At 42.2% G+C, this 25,650-nt stretch overlaps 1 protein-coding gene across 7 annotated transcripts in view; it reads right to left on the reverse strand.

Moving 5' to 3' along the window:
• Positions 1–25,650, reverse strand: part of DOT1L (DOT1 like histone lysine methyltransferase) — a 96,881-nt gene that overhangs the window by 63,538 nt on the left and 7,693 nt on the right. For 5 of the 7 annotated variants that reach the window (XM_039515532.1, XM_039515533.1, XM_039515529.1 and 2 more), the window contains exons 2-5: positions 12,429–12,472; positions 7,880–7,954; positions 5,421–5,484; positions 3,438–3,666 (exon numbers count right to left, since the gene is read on the reverse strand). In XM_039515532.1, the coding sequence (XP_039371466.1) occupies positions 3,438–3,666; positions 5,421–5,484; positions 7,880–7,954; positions 12,429–12,472 (412 nt within the window). Of the gene's footprint in view, positions 1–3,437; positions 3,667–5,420; positions 5,485–7,879; positions 7,955–12,428; positions 12,473–20,317; positions 20,482–25,408; positions 25,545–25,650 lie in introns of those variants that run through there. The other 2 variants (XM_039515531.1, XM_039515534.1) reach the window with 2 other exon arrangements.

Here is a 25,650-nt window from a genome sequence, read left to right on the forward strand (position 1 = left end):
AGTCTCTCTCTGCTTCCAGAGGGAGATGGGCCTGGCTGCTTAGAGGTTGAAAAGGTACCTATGGTGAAGCAGGGCTGGGGAAGGGCTGAGGAGCTAGGGAAGCTCCAGCCTGGAAAGCCCCAGGCTGCGGCCTAGGAAAGGGCAAGAGGTACTGGGGGTTGCAAGGGACAACCCAGGAGTAGGTAAAGCAGCAGGTCCAAACCCCTTTTTGCCTGTGATGAGTGGGCCGATGCTGCAGTCTGCCCCAGGGTGTGGGGCTAGACCATGACTGTCAGTGGCCACTACTGAGGCAAAGTGGGGATAGTAGGGTGGGGGCTCCCCTGGGAGAAGGAGACCCAGTTATAGTTAAAGGGGCACCGGGTCCAGGGAGGGACACGGGGCCGAGAGCAAAACAGGTGGATCACCAGCCTGCAGGGGGCGCTCCGGACTGGAAGTAGAGCTAATTCCTGGAGTAACCAGTAGGAGGCGCCGCAGGGGTGAGTACCGCCCCGGTTACAGAGGGAGTCCCCTTCAACAGCCCACAACCCTCTCTGTCCCTAGTAATGGATGCGTCAGCTCTGGGTTGGGGGGGGGCTCATCTGGGAGATCTCTGAAAGTAAGGCCTATGGTCACAGAATCAGCATCAAGGAGCTCAGAGTGGTGCAACTAGCCTGCCAGACCTTCCAGTCCTAACTACATGCTACCCTGGGGGGGGGGGGGGGGAAAGCGCCTCGCGTATGCCTTTCCACCGGTCCCACTCGTACACAAGGTGCTGCTAAAGATCTGCAGAGACAAGGCAGAAATAATTCTGTTGGCCCCAGCATGGCCATGCCAACATTGGTACACCACGCTTCTGGAGCTGTCCGTGGACACCCTGATCCTGCTACCGCTTTACCCAGATCTCATCACCCAGGACCACAGTCACCTTCACCACCCAGACCTCCAGTTCCTCCATCTCATGGCATGAAAGCTTCACGGTTAAACCCAATGGAGCTCCTGTGCTCGGAACCAGTAAGGCAGGTTCTGCTCGGCAGCAGGAAATCATCCACCAGGGCCACTTATCTAGATAAGTGGAAGAAGTTACTTGCTCGTGCGCCCAGCATCACATACCTCCACTTCAGGCTCCTATACCATTCATCCTGGATTACCTCCTGCACCTGAAACAACAGGGCCTAGCAGGGTCATCCATCAGGGTACACCTTGCTGCTATTTTGGCCTTCCACCTGGAAGAATTGGGGCATTCCATGTTCACCAACCCTATGGTAGGGCGTTTCCTCAAGGGCCTGGAAAGATTATATCCACCGACTCAACGACCTGTGCCTGCATGGGACCTCTATCTGGTCCTCTCCAGACTAATGGGGCCCCTTTCGAACCTTTGGTGACTCACTCCCTTCTTTATTTGTCATGGAAGATGGTATTCCTGGTCACCATCACATCGGCTAGGAGGGTGTCAGAGTTAAATGCACTAACCTCCGACCCACCCTACACGGACTTCCACAAGGACAAGGTGCAACTCAGGCCTCACCCAGCCTTCCTTCCCAAGGTGGTGTCCCAATTTCATGCTAGCCAAGACATCTTTCTACCAGTCTTCTATCCCAAGCCTCATACCAGTGCACAGGAGCAGAGGCTTCACTCATTGTATGTCCGGCATGCACTAGCATTCTACATCGAGCACACTAAGCCTTTCAGGAAATCGAATCATCTGTTCACGACCATGGCAGACCGGATGAAAGGGCTTCCAATGCATTTCTTCCTGGATCATGGACTGCATCCGCACATGCTACAAGCTGACTACGGTCCCAGCCCAGTCTATTATGGCACACTCCACAAGGGCACAAGCCTCGTCAGCAACTTTCCTGGCCCAGAGTCCCATTCAGGAGATCTGCAGAGCGATAACCTGGTCATCGGTGCATATGTTTAACCACTCACTATGCTATCACCCAGCATTCCAAAGATTTTGCCGCATCTGGCAGATGGTACTCCAGTCAGGTCGGTTGGGTTATATATTTTGAACACCATGAAGGCGCCACTCCAGAGGGCTCCACAGCCGACCAAACGGGAGCTGCTAAGTGAAAACTTTCCAACGACTGTGCATACGGCACGCACACACCTGACTGGAATGGACGTGAACACCACATCTCGAAGAACAACAGTTATGAGAAGGTGAGTAACCATTTTTTTCAGTGCACCCACCAACTGAAAATCAGTGCACATAAAAGTGATCACAGAAAGCTCATGCTCCAATATGTCTGTTAGTCTATAAGGTGCCACAGGACTCTTTGCTGCTTTCACAGAATTATGGTTGAGGTTACTGCATGCTAAACCATTATTTTCAGATACTAATGAAAGTTCTTATTTCTCATATGCTTGGTCTTAGTCCAATATTAAGGTTTGGGGTTCTATGGTGATAAATATCTGGTTTTGTTTTTGGTGGTGTTAGAGGCCAAGGAAAAACAAAACATTTTACTCAGAAGCATTAGTCAGATCACACATTCCTCCATCTTGTTAGGCAAACAGCAAGATTGTGTGACTTCAAGATATGATCTCTTATTATGACCTTAGAGAACAAACAATTTCACACAACTGTGGTAAAGCAGTTATTTGAGTACAGCAAAGCACCATGCCTGACTAAACTGCATTTTAGAAGTGTCTCATATTGTACTTAACCACACATAATATAGTTACCCGAGCTGGAGAGAAAGGAGGGGAAGGATAAATTCTGTCCCCTGTGAGTGGCCTGCTTTAAAACCCTTAACTTGGCATTTCATTTATAGATATAAAATGGAAGTAAGGTTAGTAATTCTACTGTATTTTCAATGGGCAGGTTCCCGTTTCCTTTGGTAGGATAAAGGATGACTGTTGAGAAAGCAAGACAGCAAGGCTTTTACTTTTGTTAAAACTGTTAACTGTAGCACAGATGCAGCTATGGAAGAGTGAGCTGGATTCTATATGGCTTCACAATAAAGATTTTATATTTATTGCTGGTGATTGTGTCAGACAGAGCAGGAACCCACTTTATTTTCAGTTAACAGGTGGAGTTTGCAGTTTTGACACTCCGGGAAAAAAAGTTTGATGCATGAACTGAACAAACTGGACCTAGAAGCCAGAAAGCATAAAATATGGACTCTGTTAATGGCACTTTTACACAGTCATTTCAGAAGCCAACCATACTTTAAAATGACAACATTTATCTATGGTGGCAAAAATGAAGTATTCTTAATTTAAGGTTCCTGAAGAATCAATCCTTTCTTCACATGGGTGAATGACATATTTGGTACCACATCCCACTGGCAATACAGGAATGAAAGCAGTGATCTGTCAGGAGCGCACAGCGAGACGCATACAGTCTGTGGGGATGAATTACTTTCCAAATGTAAAGTTACTGACATTTTTTATTCAGCGGAGGAAAAAGCCTGGGCAGAGACAGAGAAGGGAAAACAAAGCAGCTTGTCACTTACCACTGCCCAAGTCAACAAACAAGTCATCCTCAGTCATTTTAATCTCATCAATCATTTGGGCCACTAAATCAAAGGAAGTCTCTCCATACACCTCTGGGGAAAAGGGCTCATAGTTGTTGAGTTTCTCTGGGTCGGTCACCGAGTGGTTATATACTTGCTGCAAGATGTGACGGAGGAGCCCATTGGAGGGACGAGTGTTCAGTTTCATGGGCTGGGTGGTTCCTTTCCACTAAGGGTGAGGAGCAGAAAGAGAATTTAAACAAGAAAAATACCCCATGACATACCTGCATTTGTGGGGGGAAGGGAGACTGACACAAAGACAATCCACATTCCTCCACCCCTTCTCTTGCACGAGTAAAACTGAGCTACAGTTCTTCCATAAGCAGCAGCAAGACATGCTAAAGAACTTCTGCAGCAATGAAGCTTGGGGAGGTTGGTTTGCTTTACTGTCTGTGTCACCTCACACAATAGGTATTTTCAAAGACTGCATACCAGATACAGGAGGGAAAAGGATCTAACATCTGGCTACATACTTGATGTAACTACTGCATTTCACTGCACCAACAACATAAAGGGGGAGTTGTTTTCTTGCCATGAAGTGTAGCATGGGAGGAATCACACACAGAGGGAGTGGGAGAGAAAATCTAAGCTTCTGCTGGCTAATAATCTCACTCCTAAATGGAAGCTATTGATGTTTCTGAACTTCCTCGTCTTCCCTCTTTGGATTTTATACATGTCTGTAAGCTTTTTTCTGGGCATCTTTTCCATCTCCTTTTCCTGATAGTCACCTTTTTCCTATCTGATCCTCTGTTTGAGGGCTCGGGGCAGCTACCTCAGAGGCCTATCACCACTTCTGCTCATTATATCAGCTAGCCTGGGTTCCTACCTTCACAGGGCACTGGCAGGACAGAGTGAAACTGACTAGATTCTCACTTCAGTGAGTGACTGTAAATGCTGAAGAATTCCAACTTTTAAGCTATTAACAAAGACAAGATTAAAGTGGCCAGCATCTATGAATCAGGCAAACGATATGTAGATTTGTAGGTGCCAAAGTGGTGCATAGTCTGGGAGAAGTTCTAACCTACTGGCCATATCTTTCTGAGGTTTATTTTGAATGTTCCTATAAAATAAGATTACAGCCCCCAACATGTGTTTGATAAGTCAAAGTACTTCATAAGGCCCCTAGACTGTGTTTTTATAGAATAAGATGTAGTATTAAATTGAATGGAGGTTAAGTACAGTGACAGATACTGCTAACAGAACTGGCATCTAAAATCCATAAATTAAGTAAAATTCTTAATATTAGATTATACTTACTATGTTTCATTACCAGCCTTAAACTTGGGTAAGAAAACCAAAAGTTACCTATTATTAGAAATCTATTAAATTAGATTTCATTTCAGTTCTTCCTTCATAGCGATTGATCCTTTGGAACAGAACAGCTCAGCTCTAAAATACAGCTTTACTGAACAGTAAGGGAATTCTTAATCTATGGATCATCGCAACAGTACACAAGAGAGTTAGTCTGGACTATTAAGGAACTTTTAAGTCTCAATCCCCACACACCCGAGGCAACGTGCATACATTAAATTCTTGTGAAATTTCTGATGAAAAAGATAGGTATGGTGCATGCAAAAGAACCCTTTTTCAAAGGTAACTCGGCTATTTCAAATGTCAAAGCATAAGTGCCAACTGCACATTAGGGACTAAGAGCCTGCAAACCTGTATTATAGAAAAATTAAGCCATTCTTATATAAAGATATAACTTCACTCCAAGGCTAAATCCTCGAGTGCCAAGTTTTGGCCCAGAAAGCAAGGTTTAATAGATGATTTATTAACTTCCGAATGAATGGAAATGCTGTAATAGTGGTGCTGGTGTTTAAGCAAACACACAACTGAGCGCTAAGAAAGTGAATTTGAAACCACTAGCCTGAATAAAGCCAACTAGATAGGCATCATGGCATAACAAAGGTAAATACATACCAACTGATGAATGCTATCAATGGCGCGGTTGTATTTGTCACAAAGCCTCTGCATGCTTTCAAAGCTGGGAAAGGAAAAAAAGCAAAGTTTGCTAGTCAGTTAACAGTCTAAAGAAGGTCTTGAAATGCTCAGCTATGCACATAAAAGCAACACTGCCACGGTTGGTAGACACATTTGACCTACATTTTTTAAAGTATACATACTGTAGCTGTAATTTTTTTTTTGCAACGATCATTAATTCTTTATGCAATTTTACACTTTTACAAAGTTTCCTTAAATAAGAGACTTTAGCAGCCCAACGATTCATGAGAAATTCTACACATAGTATCCATGTGACAGAAGAAGAGTTCTTTTAAGAAAACTGATTTCAACGTTCAACTTCCGAAGATTGTAATTAATGGGGAAAATTAAGTTATGGAGATAATTTGAAGTTATCTTACGTTTTTCCTTTCTGACCTATCAGGAATTCAAGCCGGAAATTCCCATGGGCCCTCTTAGCTTCCTCCCACTTCCCTACATGCAAAAAAAGTTTAAGGCACTACACTTCTAATGTGTTCTACTTTGTTCCTTCCTGTGTCCACCATATCCAGCTATGAAGATAGTCAGACACTTATCCAGAGCTCAGTTCTATTCTGTTCTAACACGCAGTGTGCCATGTAATACAACTTCTTTAAAGAACAAACTTCATCCGCCAGACACCTGCTTTACAAGGGAAGCATACTGCTTGTTCTGTGGGTTAGTTGGGTTCACAGTTTAGCCAGGCACCTTAATTGCAGAGGCTGAGAGGATTACAGAATCATTTCGGGTCAAGGGGGGGAAGGATACCAGCCAGTCCCACTGTCATTACATAACTAGATTCCAGAAAGCATCAGCAGAAAAGCCAGTCCACAGAGTAACTGGAGTAACATATCCCACAGCTACCAAGACAGGAAGGAAGGAGGAAAAAACAGAGGAGAAGGGAAGGAAGTTAACTTCTCATGAACTTGACTTCACTACCACAACTAGCTAAGACTTCTTATTTGAGAACACTGTTACTTTGCACTCACTTTGGGCTGCCAATTGACAGTTTTTAATTCCATGTTAATAAAAAACAGGCAAGACTGAAAAGTATTATTTATGAGTGTATATTTGCGTTTCCATAATGCACTGGTTTTCATTCCCATTCTCTGCATTTGCAGCACTGCAGCCAATCTTCTAGGATTAATTTTTCAAATAAATTCTTTTTCCCCCCCCCAAGGAAAATAAATTAATTAAACTATTACCAGAATGACAGGTTTATGGCTTCTTTGAACAGCTTCTGAGAAATAAGTGAGGTGTGGTTGAGGACAGATGGTTTCTTCTTTTATTCAGTATCATTGCTGACAAAAAGTGAGGCTGCACACCTACACAAACCCCACCAGTTCTACAAAATTATTGTATTACAATATCAGCATATAAACCACAGACCTGACGTTAGGAGGTACTGAGCACTCACTACTCCTATTTAATTCCCTGGGAGGCTGGAGGGCTTAGTAGGAGGAGACCATATAAAATAAAAGGAATAATATAGCACCAAAGAGCAATCTTGCTCAAACAGTTAATGCTGAATTAGGACCTGATTCAGTTTCACCTGTCTCAATCCCACTCAGGAGACATGATCACTTTGTGGACACCGGTGAACTTAGATCTTTAAGAAATTCCATAGATTTTCATAAACCACAACTTGGCTGCAGGCAAGTGTCATCTCTATTTCCATTCTCAGTTAGTGCAGTCAAACTGAGCCAAAAATATAGAATCTCTCAACTGTCTCCAAATGAACTTATTACAAACAAAAAAATTTCATAGGGTCAGATTCCATTCCTCCCAATCTCTATCCACAGAGCAGACTGTAACACATCCCTGTCAAGCCAGTCCATGTAGTAGGTGTTTTCACATAGTTCTGTGAATCAGGCACTGATCCTGCTTCTCCAGAGACAAAGGCTGTAGGAACAGTTTGAGTTGAAACCTCTGTTTTTATAGTGTCGCCACTCATATTTGATTCTGAACAGAAGAGTGGGGAAAGTTAACCTTCCACAAACATGGAGAGAAAAATCAGTGGTGCCATGGGCAGCTCTGTCATAGTGTTTTCCAACAAGAATTCTTAGTTACTACAAAAGCAGAAACTTCAATGCCATTCAGATTCCTAACGCTGGCTTTAGCCCAACAGCACAGATACAGATCATTGTTTCAGGGTGAGTAATTCCAACATACACCAGCTCAGCTTTTTGCTATGTGAAGTTTCCAATTATGTCCTTAAATCCAACAGCCGTTGCCAATACTCCTGTTACACATTTCCTACTAAAATAACTTTGTAGAATCTGAAGCCAGTTCTAAAAGAAAACTTCAGTTCAGTTTGCAGTGTCTGTAATTAGTTATTCTTAGACCAATTCACAACAAGCCATTTAGGCCTGCCCTTCTGTGGAAGGGGGGGTTCCTCTCACCTTTTTGTATCATAGTCAATTAAAACATAATTTTCCATGGCAAGCTTGAGATCTGGGATTTCTTCACAGACCCACCTGCAATGAGACAAGAATCAGAATACAATAGATCTCCAAATCTTTTACATTAGTGTTTAACGAGGCAGTTTTTACTTTTACTGAAGCAGCAATCTGCCTGGATTCTTCCTATAAATGAAAGATGGTGTTACAGAAAGCATGAAAGACTGCAATATTGTGAGAAGCGAGATAGACATCACCAAATGCTAATTATGGGGCTGGAAGAGTTCTTATTCAACACAAGAGTGAATATGAAGTTAAGTGCCCGTTACCACTGGCAGAACTATAAAGCTCTTGAATAGGCATGAACTCAATTTTGACTTCACAATGAAGTGACAAATATACTTAGTTGATGTAAAAATAAAAGCCACAGCTAATGCTAATCTAATGGGAAACGTGAAACAATCAGTCTGAAATGCATTTATTTTTTAATAAGTTATGAACAACCACTTCCTTTGACAATGCTACTTGCTATTTTGCCACACAGATACAAGTCATCTCCTGCAACCTGATGTTTGAAAATGCACAGCAAACCTCAGCACAAATGAAACCTCCAAAGAGTTGGTGTGAGAGAGCGCTTTCTCCCTCTACCACTGCAGTGTACTGTACTTCCACTTAAATGACCCATCTTGAAATAGACTTGATAGTGGTTTTGATGTGTTTTTTTTGTTTGTTTGTTTTTTTGTTTTTTTAAAGGCATGTGTTTTTTTCAGGCTGTATTAATACAGCCCTGTATTCTGCTCCTATTAGAAATGGAAAACTGACAGCCACTGCCAGTATATCTGACAAGCTAAATCTGGCAAAAGAAATACGGAGTTCTGCATTTCATTTCAAATGTGAAAAAGTTAATTATTTTCAAAGACAACTTAAAAGCTAACAATGAGGGCCCCAGTCTGGATGGCAAGTCACGGGAGTGACAAAGTCTTTGTAAAGGGCTGGGAAAGCCACATCAGAAAAAGGCATTTCACACCCTTTCCCTTCTAAGCATCAAAATGAGAAACAATGATCCGAAGCATCACCCAAAATACAGAGTGCTCTATAGAATACCATTGGGAATCACATTTTCTCTCCCTTAGGTCTTGATATTATGGATAGATTGATTACTCGCTATAGCATTTGTTTTGTTTTTTTCAAAAGAGAAACAGTTAAAGAGTTACACCTCTATGCTTTGTGGCCCCATAAGGACTCCACTGATGGTTTGGTGGGGTTCCATGTTTATCATCTCCATTTCTGTATCAAATTTGCTCAGCTTACTAGAAAGAACATTTCTGAAACTGCATCTTGACAACCAGGGATCTGACAGTCAAGCTGAGTTCTTTCTGGCTTGTGGATCACCCTGGCTAAAAGATTATGCAACTGAAACTTAGGCCGTGTCTACACTGCATCAGCAAAACTTATGTTGCTTAGGGGGTGTGAATATTCCACCCCCCAAGCAACATAAGTTAGACCAACATAAGCGTTTGCGTGCACAGCGCTGTGTCAGCGGGAGAGGCTTTCCCACAGACATAACTTATGCTGCCCACAGAGGTGGGTTTTCTATGCCAATGGGAGAGCTCTCCCATTGGCAGAGAGCGTCTTCACCACATTCGCTGCAGCTGTATGTATAGTGTGACAGGGTCAGGACAGATGGATACAGGAGAGTGTTCCTATTGGGATCCAGGAAGTGGGCGGGCTCTGCCCACCCACTGCTAAAGGATCCCCTGCTCAGCCTAAGAGGGGGATCCACAGGACCTGGAAACCAAGTAATTCCAGGGGACAACTAATGAAATAACAGGGACAGGAGTGCGGTCAAAGGGTCAAACAAAGGGAATCTGATGGGGACACGGAGCAGAGAACCCCGGACAGCGCCCACTGCTCTTCAAAAGCATCAAGGGAGTCAGTGGACGCTGCCCAGAGGAACTCTGCCTGGATATGTGAACGGACGTCAGATCGGAAATAGGCCCCACATACAGGAGAGTGTTAGAAGGCAGATATATTAGTCCCAGAATTAAGTAGATCCCTTTTCCCCGGGTAAGGTAACAGGGACAGTTCCAGAACAAGCAGGAACTTGCTGGAACCAATTAAGGCAGGCAGGCTAATTAGGACACCTGGAACCAATTGAGACGAAACTGCTAGAATCAATTAGGACAGGCTGGCTAATCAGGGCACCCGAGTTTAAAAAGGACCTCACTTCAGTTTGTAGTGTGCATGCGAGGAGTTGGGAGCAAGAGGCACTAGGAGCTGAGTGGGAAGGCGTATTGCTGGAGGATTGAACAGTACAAGCATTATCAGACACCGGAAGAGAGGTCCTGTGGTGAGGATAAAGAAGGTGTTGGGAGGAGGCCATGTGGAAGTAGCCCAGGGAGTTGTAGCTGTGTCACAGATGTTCCAGGAGGCACTCTAGACAGCTGCAGTCCACAGGGCCCTGGGCTGGAACCCGGAGTAGAGGGTGGGCCCGGGTTCCCTCCAAACCTCCCAATTCCTGATCAAACAGGAGGAATTGACCTGGACTGTGAGTTCTACCAAAGGGGAAGGTCTCTGGGCTGTTCCCTGACCCACACGGTGAATCTCTGAGGCAAACAAATCCATCAATAAGCACATGACCCACCAAGATAGAGGAGGAACTTTGTCACAATAGACATACCCTATCTTAATAGATTTACTGATAACAATTCCAGGTTCTCTCCCGCATCTCTGTGTTGACTTTGCAGTGGAATTAATAGTAGCACAAATACGCAACAAAAAAGAACCACATTTTAGACAAAGTCAGAAGACGTTGCATGTGTAAAGGAAGCAGATCTGTTGATTAAAAGTGCCATTTCTGTAAAATCACTTGTCCTCACTTTACTATGCTGAAAGGTGACCTGATTTTATTTTGAATAGGCTAAAAGTGTACAAAATGTCCTGAACAGCCAATGTGAGAGAGGGGTCCATTTAGTATTCAAATGACTCAATCTTAAATCACTAATATTTCTCTTCTCATTGCTCTTTAGGACATTCAGCACCTTACAAAAAAGGCATAACGGTAAGTATCTGTGAACTACATTTCTTGCTATTTTCTAATGAAGACACCTCCTTAAAACCTCACGTTTTTGATCTCTGCAATTTTTCTCCCCGCAAACTAGGCCAGTGTGCAGCAAACAACTGTTCATATCACAACTTTTCAAGCCAGTGGTCAGCTCTATATCTTCTCACCTCACACTTCCACAGGACAGCTTACTAGCGTAAGCAACAAGTATGCACTGTGGTTAATTTGGTACATGGGTAAGACTGATAGTTACAGAAGTTTTTTAAGGCCCTGTAGGCACTACAGAAATCCCCATTTTTACAATAAAGCTGTGAAACGTGATTGTGGCCCAACTGTGTTCTAGCATTGACTCTTCTTGCCATTAGCTGGTGCGCACATAGAAAGTACTAGTGCGGTGACTGCTACTTCAGTAGCCACTTTCAGCAGCGCATCAGTTAAACCTGCTCAGAGCACGTCTAACTGACGCGCTACTGAAAACAGATGTCAGAGCCAAAAAGCTAGGGCTCCCAACCTTACTAATGTTACTACGGCTGAAATGCTGTCAGCAATGGTTGAAAAAGTTTTAGACAAAGCCTTTGTGGGTTGAAAAAAGAAATGTCAAGGAACAAGGCTAACCCATGGTCCCTTAACATGGATAACATTATTTTCTATCCACAAACACAGGCCAAGTATGCTTGAAAACAATTTTAAAATAGGACACTCTGTTGTGGATAAACAAAAAACCCAGTTGTATTAGGGACTGGTTATGCCCAGCAAATTTTTCCTAACGCTGCCAAAACCACAGCGAGTATGAATTATTGCTGTGTCACAACCATGTGTGGCTGTAATGGTGCCTGAAAACATTCAACCCTCTTATGCTCAGCCTTCTTCACAGTAGTATTTCAGCCACACCCTCCCACTGATGCAGCTCCACTAGCCGTAGGAATGCTCATGTAGGCAGCCCTCCCGACCATTCTGAGTGCCAGTGGCACTGCACAGTTGTAGCCACAGTGAAATATTTTAAGAAATAAAAGTAAACACTGTAAGCTTAAATTGGGCCAGAACTTAACGTGGTGGTGGTGGTGGTGTTTTGTGTTTGTTTTAGTTCCTAGACTTATGCCTCCAAAGACTGAATTTTAAAATCCTCATTATAAATAAAACATACAATTTGGTACTGTTGTACAATTTCAGTTAGAACAACCGCAGACTGGAACAGTTTGTTTCAGACTAAGATTAAGTTGCGGGCCTGGGGAGAAGTTACTGCATCACCTGAGTACTAAGTGCACCTCTAAAAAACTATGTTTTGATAGAAAGTGAATTTACAGCACTGTAATGCACTCTGAATAGTGTACAGGTTTAGTTCTGCTACAGCATAATTAGATTGCTGTCTTCCTTTGTATTTTGATTCCCCTCCCCTCTCCTTCCCCTCACCCAATGTCTAATTTGAGACATACAGTAATACCAACATGGAAAAAAAAGTTTCTGTCCAGTTCTACATTGAACACTTACCGAATTGTCTCAATGATTTCATGAGCAGCATCATGGTGTTTGTCCTGAAATTAAAGGGGGGGGGGGGAGAAGCGGAGAGAGAGAGAGAGAAGAGAAGCAGTTTCAAACAGACATCTGGAGAACACCATTCATATCAATCCCCAAAGATTACAAGACTCAACCTTCTAAAGTAGATTAGGAGTTACACAGAGGCAGGAGTCCTTAATTGCCACCCAGCCCAGTTAATATATTCAAAATGTACATTTCTCAAGAGACAAAGCTTCTTAAGTTTTCTTGAGTTTCCACAGACCACTAAACAGTTTTTAAAAACTGCCCTTCCACTTGTCACCATCGCTTCTTGAAAATAAGAAATGTTATAGTCAATGAGGATTATTAGTGTGAGGTGGGTGTTTGAATGCAAGTTACATAACAAAGAGTTGATTTCTTCCACTGAGCATCTGGCACATGCTTACGTCTCCATATGTGGAATAGGATTCTAAATCAGTAAACGGCCTTTTAAAATAAACTTTCAACTAAACAATAAGAATGGATATTAGTGATTAATAACTGGCAACACCAAACACCAGCAACATCAAAGCCTTTCTACCACTATAAAGCCACTGAAATTGTCCATTACATCACACATACACACACAGGATTGTGTGACACAAAGGTTCTACTGGCATATGTTTGGAATACCATATTACTTAGGTAAAGCCACAAGTGAGTTCTGCAGGTCTCATCCCATATGAGTGCCAATAAAACCCTTGTGCATGTGCCACATTACAGAAAAGTCTGTTTCAGGAAAATTATGGGGGGTTCCAAATATTGTTTTGTATCCATCCTGCAAAGCCCAGAGCTATAGTTACCAAGAGTCCAACTGTAAAGGGCTCAGAAGGCGCCACAGAAATCTCTAAAAATAACCTCGTGTCATAACTTTTTTTTTTTTTTTTTAATTAAAAAGACTTTCCTGAACAAAAAGCAAGTGCTGAGCTTCCAAGATCTGAATTTCCCATCCTGGGCCTCAGACAGGGTAATTTTTGAAGGGCTTGTGGGTAAGCAATTCCACATTTGAGGAAAAGAGGAAACATTTAAATGCAGATTATTTAAAAGAAAAATGGGAGATGTCTGAAATTTTAAAAGTTGTTCAAGGGCAGACTGCAGGCAAAGTGATCTGAGACGCATGATAGAATGCATTTGTGACATAGCGATCACTTACACATATAGTATCTATATTATTTAGTCTCATGCGTACCACACACAGCTTATAGACTTTTACTGATCTCTGAATTCTCTCTCAGTGGTATGGAAGTTATACACAATCTAAATCCGTATTTCTCACAGCCAAATTTGGGGATATGTAGGTTTCCTATTATACATACCCAGTTTTAAATTTGGCTTCATAATATCAAGTCTTACTTTTAAAAGCCAATTTCAGCATGAGGTAAAGGACAAATACTGTGGTAGAAAATCCCCATGCCATGCAACCTGCAGGTAATATGTTAATTAGGTACTGGCTTGAACAGGAATCTCAGGAGACAATGAAAGGGGATAGAGATAAGGAAGGGCAAACATCTGTTAACCTACTGACTCAGGCACAGGTATGAAAGAAACTGCTCTCTAGACTGCCAGGAAGGGGTTTTATTTTTAAAATGTCAGAACATAAGGCTGTAACTGTGAAGAATCATGCTGTCTGGGATCAGTAGTCTCAGGCCTGGGCTACACTAGCGGGAGGGTTCGAACTAAGATACGCAACTTCAGCTACGCTATTCGCGTAGCTGAAGTCGAAGTATCTTAGTTCGACTTATCTGGCCGTCCTCACGGTGGCGAGTCGACTGCCGCGGCTCCCCCGTCAACTCCGCTTACACCTCCTGCAGAGGTGGAGTACGGGTGTCGATTAGCAGATCGATTTATTGCATCCAGACGAGACGCGATAAATCGATCCTTGATACATCGAACACTACCCGTCGATCCAGCGGGTAGTACAGACATAACCTCAGACTCAGGCCATGTCTACACTTAAAGATCGCTCGCTGTTTTATGCTAACGCAAGAGAGAGCTCTCCTGTCAACATAAATAAAACCAGCTTAATGACTGGTGGTAGCTACCTCAGTGGCAGAGTATCTCCTGCCAACATAGTGCTGTGTACATGAGTGCTTATGCCACCAAAACCTATGTCGCCCGGGGGTGATTTTTTCACACCCCGAGCAACAAAAGTTTTGCCAACATAAGTGCTAGTGTAGACATGGCCGCAGATGTGAAAATCCTAGAACTTTCCAGGTGTGGCAGCAGCCACAAAATACCTAAGGAGTAAAACTAACAAAGGAAACCAGAAACCAAGTAATTGGCTAAGCAGTGAAGTTTGACCTACTAACCATCATGTGCTCCTCTTCGTAACATTCCATAGCTCCACACACACAAATGCTCCCAACACATCACAGGTGATCACACTTGGATCATGCTTGCTCCAAGCAATGCTACCCATCACATCATCCGCCACTATACCATTCTCAACTGGTGAAATGGCAGTGTGGATGGGAATCAACGGTCTAACAGCCTCAACAGTGCAAATAAGTACCTCTGTAATTATGCTGCACACACCAGAAAACTCACTTGTTGGGCAAAACACCACACAATTTAGCAATTTACTTCATTCTGCTTCAATGGCATTGAAATTCAAAAACCAGAAGTTATTTTTAGTCACATTCCTTAGTATTCCAAATGAATGGGATGAACTAACTATGGCTGTTAACTCCAAATAAAATCTTCTAGTTCAAGAAGAAAGCCAAGAAGAAAGGGAGGGCAGCCATCTTCCATAGGGGAATTGCACCTCATCTGCACAAACAGAGAATGAAAAGAGACAGCCCTTTCCCTATTGCTAGGGCCTCAAAGCAGTAATCAGCTGCAGCCCATAGGCTGTAATACCGTCTTAACCACAGCAAGGCACCCAAAGAATGGCATTTAGACCATTTTAAAACATTAGGTTCAAACCCAAGTCAAAGTTATATCAATAAACTTTTGTTTAATTTAATATTATTTTGCCAAGTTTTAAATAATATTAGAGGCTACAATTGCGTAGCTTCAGATTTCAAAATTATCCTATCAAGGATCAACTGATTTAAAATGTCACGTGCATCCATCAGTGATCAATAGCCCATGATTAAATAATATTCCTCTATAGGTCCAGTGTTCTTTACACCAGGAAACAGCAAGAGGTCAACACTGGAAAAGTTTAAATAAAACAGGTTTCCTGCTCTTCAACTGAAAAAAACACAACCTACTTCCTTATCAAACTGAGGGTTTTTATTATGACAGTAACATGTACACATTGTGCATAATATGAAAGTCCAATTATGCCCCGGTACATGTACTGTTGGCCATAATAGGAGGCCTGCATGAGCATAAGCATCTAAAGGCAGAATTAGTCCCTATTAATTTATCTAAAATCCTTTTTTAAAAAGTATAATTTGCATGAAGAAAAGGAACATCAGAGGGAAAAAAGTCACTATTCCATAAACATGGCTGCTCCTTTCCATATGCTTCAGAAGTCAATCTATCTCAACTACTTTGAAAAAGAAAATCATTTGGTCACTGATTCAGCAGACTTGAGTACCCAAAAGAAAAATATCAAGTTGTTTCAACTTAAGATGGTATTTTGTTAAAACTTAGTACTTGTACAGGACCTCAAAGCACTCCACAATATCATGGGTTTGGATTTTCAAAGAAGTAGGCCAGTCAATGCTGGGTACTTTTGAAAATACCAGCCTACATATCTACACTTGAAAAGGTTTGCCAGTATACATATATACCAGTACAATTAAACTGGCAAGCCCAATGGAAATGCAGCTGATACCTGCGGATTATTTTCTGTGTTATCTTAAACGAGTTCCCCAAACGGAGTATCCAGTGTATTTTGTTAGTATAACTGCAGGCAAGTCTACACTAAAGCGGCCCAGTTCCATTGCAGCAGCTGCATTACTGTAGTGTTTGTATTGTAGACATAACATGAGTCTCCACATTCCTGTGAGGGAGATAAAGAATTATCCCTTTTTAAAAGATGGGGAAATGCACTCAGGCTATGTCTACACTACAGCTCTGCAGCTGTGCCATGGTAGCACCATAGCATAGACCCGGGGTCGGCAACCTTTCAGAAGTGGTGTGCCGAGTCTTCATTTATTCACTCTAATTTAAGGTTTCACGTGCTGGTAATACATTTTAATGTTTTTTTTAGAAGGTCTCTCTCTATAAGTCTATATATTATATAACTAAACTATTGTATTGTAAAATAAACAAGGTTTTCAAAATGCTTAAGAAGCTTCATTTAAAATTAAATTAAAACGTTGATCTTAAGCCGCCAGCCCACTCAGCCCGCTGCTGGTCTGGGGTTCTGTTCACCTAGGCTAGCAGCGGGCTGAGCGGGGCCTGTGGCCGGGACTCCGGCTGGCAAAGGTCCAGCAGTCAGAACCCCAGACCGGCAGCAGTGGTTCCATCCACTGGGATCCCGGCTGCCGGACCCGCTCAGCTCACTGCCGGTCTGCAGTCCCAGCCCTGCTCACATACAGTGGGTACCTACCTTCTCCCTGGTTCTGGCTCATTCTCTTCTCCTCTCTCTGCACTGAGCTGAGGGTGGGAGTGCACTGAGCACAGGGCTGGGGGTTGGGGTGTAAAGTCTGGCCAGGAGCTGGAATAAGGGAGAGGGCTTAGGGTTGGGGCAGGAGGTTTGGGTGTGGAATGCTTACCTGGGCAGCTCCCATTTGGTGCAAGGGGTGCAGGTGGGAATGTGGGGGGGGGGGAAGAGGTGAGGAGCTCCATTTGGTGCTCAGGGTGGGGGTGGGGATGTGAGGGGGGAAGAGTCAGGATGTGGGGGGTGCATGGGGTGTGGGGGGGCTGGGTATGTGGGGGGGTGCAAGAGTCAGGGCTGGAGTCATGGGGGGAATGAAAGAGTCAAGCAGAGGGCTGGGTGTATGTAAGGGGGGGACAGGGCTCAGGGAAGGGACCTGGGGGGTGTGGGGGGCACAGGGCTCAGGGCACGAGCCTGGGGGGTGTGCAGGACTCAGGGCAGAGGGCTGGGTGTGTGTGATGGGGGTCAGGGCAGAGGGCTGGGTGTGTGGGCTGGGATCGTGGGGTGCTCAGGGCAGTGGGCTGGAGGGGATATGCCCCTATTCCACCTCCTCCCCCTTCCCCAAGGCCCTGCCCCTGCTTCTTCTCTGCCTCCGCCAGGAGCAGCAAGCACACTGACTCCACTCCTCCCCGACCCTCTCCCTCGCAAGGACATCAGCTGATTGGCCAGCAGGGAGGAAGGGATGGAGAGGAGGAGACGGCAGCGCAGGAACCCAGCACACTGCAGGAAGAGGCAGGGGAGCCAGCAGGACCAAGCTTCTGCGCCCTGCCCCGGGCAGGCCGGGCCGGGCAGGATTTTTAATGGTACGCTGCTGCCTGCCATTAAAAATCGGCTCACATGTCGTCTTTGGCACGCGTGCCATAGGTTGCCAACCCCTGGCACAGATGCTTCCTACACTAATGGTAGTTAATGCACTTCTCAGAAGAAAACTTCCATCAATTTAGCTGCATCTAGGACACAATATTTTTCACAGCTCTGAGCAACATTGACATATCTAATTTTCAAGTGTAGATCAGACCTCAAGGGAAAAAAGTAAGTTGCCCAAGCTGGCACTGAGATCTTGTCTCTATGCAAATTGCACCAACTGAATTAAGTGTGTGATTTTAAACTGATTTAGTTAAACTACATTGTGCAAAACCAGTTTGATGTGTAAACTCAAGTCAATTTAAACCGGTTTATTCTGATTTAGTTTGATTCCTTATTGAATTAAGATAAAATTAATAGAATCCTGGTTTAAAATAAATTAAATAGCCTCACCCTTTTGAACCAGTTTTTAAATTCAATTAAAATTAAATCGTGGAACTCTGACTATGAACAAGGCCTATGAAAGTTCAGAGCAGGGACTAGAACATGGGTCTCAATCCCATGCTCCACTCCCTTTCCTTATTGTTATCAGAATTGCTTGTTGTGATTAGAGTATACTTTTATTTCTTTATTGCCTGAAAAGTTTGAGCATTTTCTTTTAAGAAGTTCTCTGTGACTGTCATTCATGGAAAACCAAACTTTTAAGGGCAATCTTCATCTATATTTCTCATTATCTAGACTAGGAGTAGCAGATATTAAGGATTAATCATGTTTACAGTATTACAGTATGACCTGGGAATCAACCAAGAATCGGGCCCCACTGGACTAAGCACTGTTCAAACACAGTGCGGACAATGCTACTAGACCAGGCAACCTATGGCGCACGTTCAGTGGCACTCACACTGCCTGGGTCCTGGCCACTGGTCCAGGGGGCTCTGCATTTTAATTTAGTTTTAAATGAAGCTTCTTAAACATTTTAAAAACCTTATTTACTTTACATACAACAATAGTTTAGTTATACATTATAGACTTATAAAAAGAGACCTTTTAAAAACGTTAAAATGTATTACTGGCACGCGAAACTTTAAATCAGAGTGAATAAATGAAGACTCGGCACACCACTTCTGAAAGGCTGCCGACCCCTGCACTAGACAGTAGTAAACAGACAGGTAAAATAGTTCAGTAAAACGCTATGTTTTTGTTTTTAATACAGCAGCAATTTCCAATGAAAAGAACTGAATTAGAAACCTATACTATCAAACTGATGTGTCAAATTTTGACAGTTTATTACAACACTTTTGCTGCAATCTACCCAGTTATTATGAAGGCCAGTGTTGCAATACTGAATAGGAAGTTCTACATAACCTTCTCTACAAATTTTCCCTCCATTTACACTTTAAAGAAACCTTCCCATATTAAATCTTAAAAGGTGTGGACTTCAGAATTATTTCTAGGTATCATGATAGCGTAGCATCGCAGACACCCAGGTATGTTTATGAAGGGCGGGGGTGGTATTTTAATGATAAAAAGGTTCTTAATGTAAAGTGAATCTCAAAAAGCTATTTCTTAAATTTGTGAATGTGTCACTTTAGTCATTTTTCCACAAACAAGCAAGGCCTGTTCAATTAAAATGCTTTGCTGACAGGACCTGAAGTGAGAAACCACATCTTAGCACTCTTCCAGACGCATGTCCTTTTATATTTAGTTCATTCTCATACAACTGTCCTGCAGTCTACATTTTTAGCAAGTCTCATGAGGGCTAGGATTTCTAAAGCTTAAGATGGCATAAATACCTATTCCCCCCATCTGTAAAATGAGGATAACATTTATGAGATTAGTCACTGTCTGTACAGTGCTTTAAATGCATTATGGCCTGTGTAAGGGTTCTATGGGCTATTCTGAAGTACAAACAGGAGATATTTTCCAGTGGGAGTGGTTTGGCATACCGAAAATCTGAGGATGGGCACACACAAATAAGCTGGACAGAGGAGGTGGTCTTACAGATAATATCACCTTGATCTTCTATAGCACCTTTAATCAGTACATCTCAAAGCACTTTACAAAGGAAGTCAGTACACCCCCATTTTACATATGGGGAAACTGAGGCAAAGAGAGGGACTGTGACTTGGCCAAGATGACTCAGCAAGCCAATGGAAGATCCAGGAATAGAACCCAGGACACCTTAGTTCCTTTTCAGGGTTCTAGCAACTAGGACACGCTTCCTCCCCAAAGAAAGGTGTCAGAAGCCTCGTTTCAGAATTGTGCAAGAGCTGCCCAAGACCATTTGGGCATGTGCAAGCTAGTTGTGGTCAGGCATTTGCAAACCAGGAGGAAGAGGTCTCTCATGAGTCCTTCAGTGATGACTAGGTCAGTCAGTACAGCTTAAAGGAAGCAGCAGCTGATGCAAACTGATAAAAAAAATGCTTTTTCAGTTCTATGTTGCCTCTGCCTGGGTCACCTCCCTCATGGCAGAAGCTGGCCTTGCTTTGGAAACCACTCCTCTCCTGGCCACCAAGTCACAGCAGTTCAAGCTCTCCCAACCACTCAGCCAGTCTCAGAATACTGCTGCAGCTCCTCATGCTTTGATAAAGGTTTTTGGATTGCAAAGGGCCAATCTGCATATTAGCAAAAACATGGCCCAGCTGGCCACAATGGTGGGCACACCATCAAGAAGTGCATACACCCTTGTGGTCACCTACAGACAAGGTTGCTTAGCAATTGCATCACAAAGGTGGGACAAGAAAAACAGCCTGTTTAGCCAATTGAAATAAAGTGATCAGTGGGTCAACTGTGCCTTTAATATCCCCCGGGTTTCTTCCATTTGTGCTCAAGTGGAAAGGTTTTCTGTACATCCAAAAGCGGTGTCAATATGGTTCTACTCTGAGCTATGGCTGCCCCAGAGGGACAGAAAAGGGAAGGAGAGTGTGCCACATTACTGTGTGGCATGCAGATGCTCTTTTTCAAAATCCAGTGCTATAGGTGCAGCCAAAAATCTGTGTACTCCCTGATTTAGAACATACAAAGTTTTAGCCTATTTTTCAGCCTGCCTAGGCAGACATGCAGCTAAGTCTTTGAAGACAGGAATCATTCTGGATACAAACATCTACAGACAATGGTGAAAGTCTGAAACCCCATGTAAGAAGCATTTCCAGCTATGATGGGGAAAATACATTGTTTGGAGAGGGAACCAAATGAATTGAGAAGTCTCAAGATCTCCAGTGCAGCTAGCAACTATCTTGAGTCACTCTCTCAGAAGTTTCAGGCCCTCTGGCATACACACTACCAATTTTTGGTGAGCTCATACTCGCATGCGTCAGGATCCTCTGAATACAAAGTGAAGAGAAAGCTAAAAAGTCATATCTGTGCAATATTTCATACTGCAGGGCTAGACATATTAATGCCATCAGCTGAGAGTAGGTTGGTGTCATTTATTTTCCAGTGTAGCAACTGGAATACGATACTTCCCTTACACATTGGAGCAAGAAACTTCCTCTGAATTGCCTTGTAACTAAGATTTCCTTAGACCAAGGAGGAGGTTATAAAGCAAAAAGACATCTCTAGACTCCCTCCTGCAGACAATGTGCCCCCAATCTCTTTATCTTCATTAAATCAAAGAGATAGAGCTCAAAGATTATTTCTCACATGACAAGGTCATAAACCACAACGAAGACTCCAATCAAAGCTTCAAGTAATTTATAGCGCTACACACAGCTGGCCAGAAGACATCATGTAAACTTGCAGTGCATTAATGCCTTATTAAGGGACCAAAACAAAAAACAGGTTTGCTAATTATATTATATATATAATAATAATATAATTATTATATATAATAATATAATTATTATATATAATAATATAATTATTATATATATATATATATATATACACACACATATATATATATATACACACACACACACACACACACACACACAGCTGCACCACTGTAAGTTCTTTAACATAGCCGCTCTAAATCGACAGGAGAGAGCTCTTCCATCGGCTTAACTTCCCCATGAGTGGCAGAAGCTGTCAGCTGGAAAAGCTCTCTCACCGACATAGCACTGTCCACACTAGTGCTTAAGTCAGTGTAACTTATGTCGCTCAGAAGGGTGGATTTATCATCCGAGTGACGTAACTTATTCCGATGTAAACTGTAGTGTAAACAGAGCCTGAGGCCTTATCTACATGAGAAAGCTGCACTTGTATAACTCAATGTGTACATTTATACCAGTGTAGGCCTAGTCTACACATTATTTTTGTACTAACTACTTTGGTTAGGGGGTGCAATTTTCTGCCAAAATAGTTATAACCAGTACAACCCCTAGTGTGAACACAATTACATCAGTATAACGTGGCTTATACTGGTATAGCTTGTTCTCCTTCCCATACAGTAGTGGTTTTCAACCTGTGGTCCACGGAGCCCTGGGAGTCCACAGACTATGTTTAAGAATCCACACCTCTATTCAAAATATTTTAGGGATCCGCAAGTGTAAAAAGGTTGAAAACCACTACCATATGGGAATAAAATTATACCAGTAAAATTGTGTCCACAATAACAAGGGTGGGACTAGTGTAGCTAAAGTGGTACAAGTTGTGTGTTTAGACACACCTATAGTTTGGATATGGACACACTTATTCCGGTATAAAAATGACTTTTTGGTTTAAGTCAAGTTAGTTGGGAAAAGGGTTAAATTAAACTGAAATAAACCAATCTGTGTCCACACAGGCTGTTGCCAAAAAGTTCTCATTGACAGAGCTTGTATCTCTATGTAGGACCTAAGCAAAGGCAATGTTCTGCATATGTTACTCCTGACACAAATGAACACTTAGTCCCAAAACCATACTAATGGCTTGAACATAAATAAGTCAAAGTCATGTTAATTTCAAGTTCCATTAGGAACAGGAATGGGGAAAGGAGTAATCAAAAAGAATAAAATTAGAGGATAAGGACATTTTCTTTCAAAATTCTGAAATAATAGACACACCAAGGGCATTAGTCAAAAGAACTTGGTGTGTTTAACGTTAAAGAGTTTCAGAACTGTGCAATGGGTTAACAGAATTTGCCTACCAAATGCATTCCAATGAATTCAGCATCTTTTGGTGACAAAGAGTTCCCAAGAGAATAAACCCTTTCTGATCTGCAGTGAAAAGCAAACATTAAACATTTCCAGGGAAGTGGGATGGACTTCAAGAGCCACAGGGGCCCTTCGGATTTGAACATACCACTATCTAGAAGAATGTTAATAGCAATTTTTATTTTTTTACATGTTTTTAAAGAGACAAACTGCATTTCATTTATTTTGAACCCAACTATAAATTGTATACATGTTGTTTTCAATGGGAGGAGGAAATTCTGTTTACCGCTTAAGTTTTATTTATGTACATACACATCCATACACCATTACCTATTTATTCTGTTGCTGATTTGGTACAGTCTGATTTAAATTTTAGGAAGTTTTTTTCATGTAATCCAAGATGGAAATACCATAACTATCTGAGGCTAACTCCTGCTTATTACAGTGACGGACACATCAGAAATGCCAGAATACAAACCTATACTCCTCAAGGTCCTAGAGAAGAAAGATGTTTAACTCAACACTCTCACAAACTTTTTTTTTTTTGGGGGGGGGGGTCTCATCTGCACCTACAATGAGTTTCAACTTGTTGGTTACACCCACCATAGACTTCATACTGCATGCAGCACTTGTAATGAGACTGTCAAAAGCTTTCAAAGACTAGATTAATTTTAAAGTCTGGTAAATACTGTCATCATAACTTTGTAATATCTGAAGATATTCCTGATTTAAAGGCAAAAATTCAGTCAAAGGCTAAGCACTTCCAACCTGTTTACTCCATCTAATGAAGATTCACCAAAGACAGTAAAATCCTGGCTCCACAGAAGTCATTGGCAAAACTCCCATTGGCTTCACTGGTAACAGAATTTTACCCTATACTATCAAAATCTTGCCTGAACATTTTTCACACCAAAGGGCTTTACAAATTGATATCTAAACTAGAAGGAACACCTCCCATAACACTGAAATGCACCACATCTGGACTAGCAGGAAGCAGCTATTTGACAGTGCATACTACAAGAACTCTACACAACAGCTAAGGGCAGTTTTTAAACTTTGTATCTAAAAAGGGATACATGACAGTGCTAAAAAGGTTGGACTGCCTCTTCGCTATAGAGCTCCCAATGTTGCTATCAATAGAGCTACACGTGATTAACAGAAGTTTTCTGAATGTTTCCTTTTAGTGTAGGCAGATTCTAACAATATATTTGGGATATTAAATGAAAGAAGCTGCTTCAGAACTTTCCAAGGCTTTTCTCTTTACACTACTGATTATTTCGGCAATCAACACATAACTGTCTTCATTAGTACCCCAGATCCCTAGTCTGACACCAAAACATCCTTTGTTCATAGCTTCCTCAAAAAGTCACTCATTCACTTATGAAACTGGAAAAGAAAAAAAGAAAAAAGATGGCAGAGCAGAAACCATCTTTGTGATTCATAGTTCTGATCATATCTACAAAAATTCATCATTTAAATTTTCTGTTGTAAAACATAACTTGCCGTCATCCTGTGTCCTAAAAATAGCAACTACTCCTTAATTCTCTAATGTCTGCATTTCTATACTATATATGATAATGGAATTAAACACATTACTGGCTAGATTAATAAAACGTGGTTAAATACTCATTAAATTGCTTCATATACTACATTTATTTACGTCTATTGCACCGAATGAACAATTATTCATTGGAAGACCAATATCTACAGAATACAAAAGTTACATGGCAAGTCTTTGGCTATTCCTCGATGCGAGGATGAGGTCTGCCATTGGTGGGTTTTTAAGTGGCTGAGGAGCCCAATTCGTGGAACATGGCAAGTATAACCAAAAAATGTCCAATTTTGGTTTTTGGCTTTAGCTCAGTTGTTTGAGCACTGGCCTGCTAAACCCAGAGTTGAGAGTTCAATCCTTGACGGGGCCATTTAGGGAACTGGGGCAAAAATCTGTCTAGGGATTGGTCCTGCTTTAGCAGGGGGTTGGACTAGATACCTCCTGAGGTCCTTTCAACCCTGACATTCTATGATTCTACTCATCTGCAAGTTAAGAACTGCAAAATTCATTGCATTCATGGATTCCTGGTGTGAGCTCTTCTTTCCCCGCCCTCTCTTGCAGCAACTTTTGTTAGGAAGAGAAAGTAAAGTCAACTGCAAAACAGTATCTTAATATAGCACATACAAACTATCAGCTACATAATCAAAAAAATGTCATTGATACAATGGACAAGTTTGTTATTTACTATACTATTGATCAGGTGTATTCATTATTGCATGGGGAGGTTTTTAACTGGGTACTCAAAAGGTTAAGTCTAAGAGCTGCAACAAAGAAACAAAAAAGGAAGAATGGGGAAGGTGAGCATGAAAGAAAAAAGAAAGTATGAAAGTAGAGGTATGGCTGTTCAGGGAGAAAGGTGATTACCTATCCCATAAATCTTGCAAACCAAGGGATAAGATAGCTTTCACAAGCTCCCAGGGGAAGCACAATTCATCTGGGTGACTGATACCTGAAAGGACAATCTTCTCCATAAGTGGGTTGCCATGGAGGAGAAGGGTGGGAGCTGCATATGGTGAGATGGATTTTCCTCAACACTTTGAGAACTTGTAGTTGCATAAACTGTTCTATATTGTGTCCAAATGAAACTGCAGGGAGAATTTTAAGAAAATAAAATGTAATTGTTACACTTGGAACTTTGGCCAGGGCAGTTGGGGTTAACACCCATCTCTTCTACGAAAAAAACAACAACAC

This window comes from Mauremys reevesii, linkage group 26, assembly GCF_016161935.1.
Source record: "Mauremys reevesii isolate NIE-2019 linkage group 26, ASM1616193v1, whole genome shotgun sequence".
Lineage (NCBI taxonomy): Eukaryota > Metazoa > Chordata > Testudines > Geoemydidae > Mauremys > Mauremys reevesii.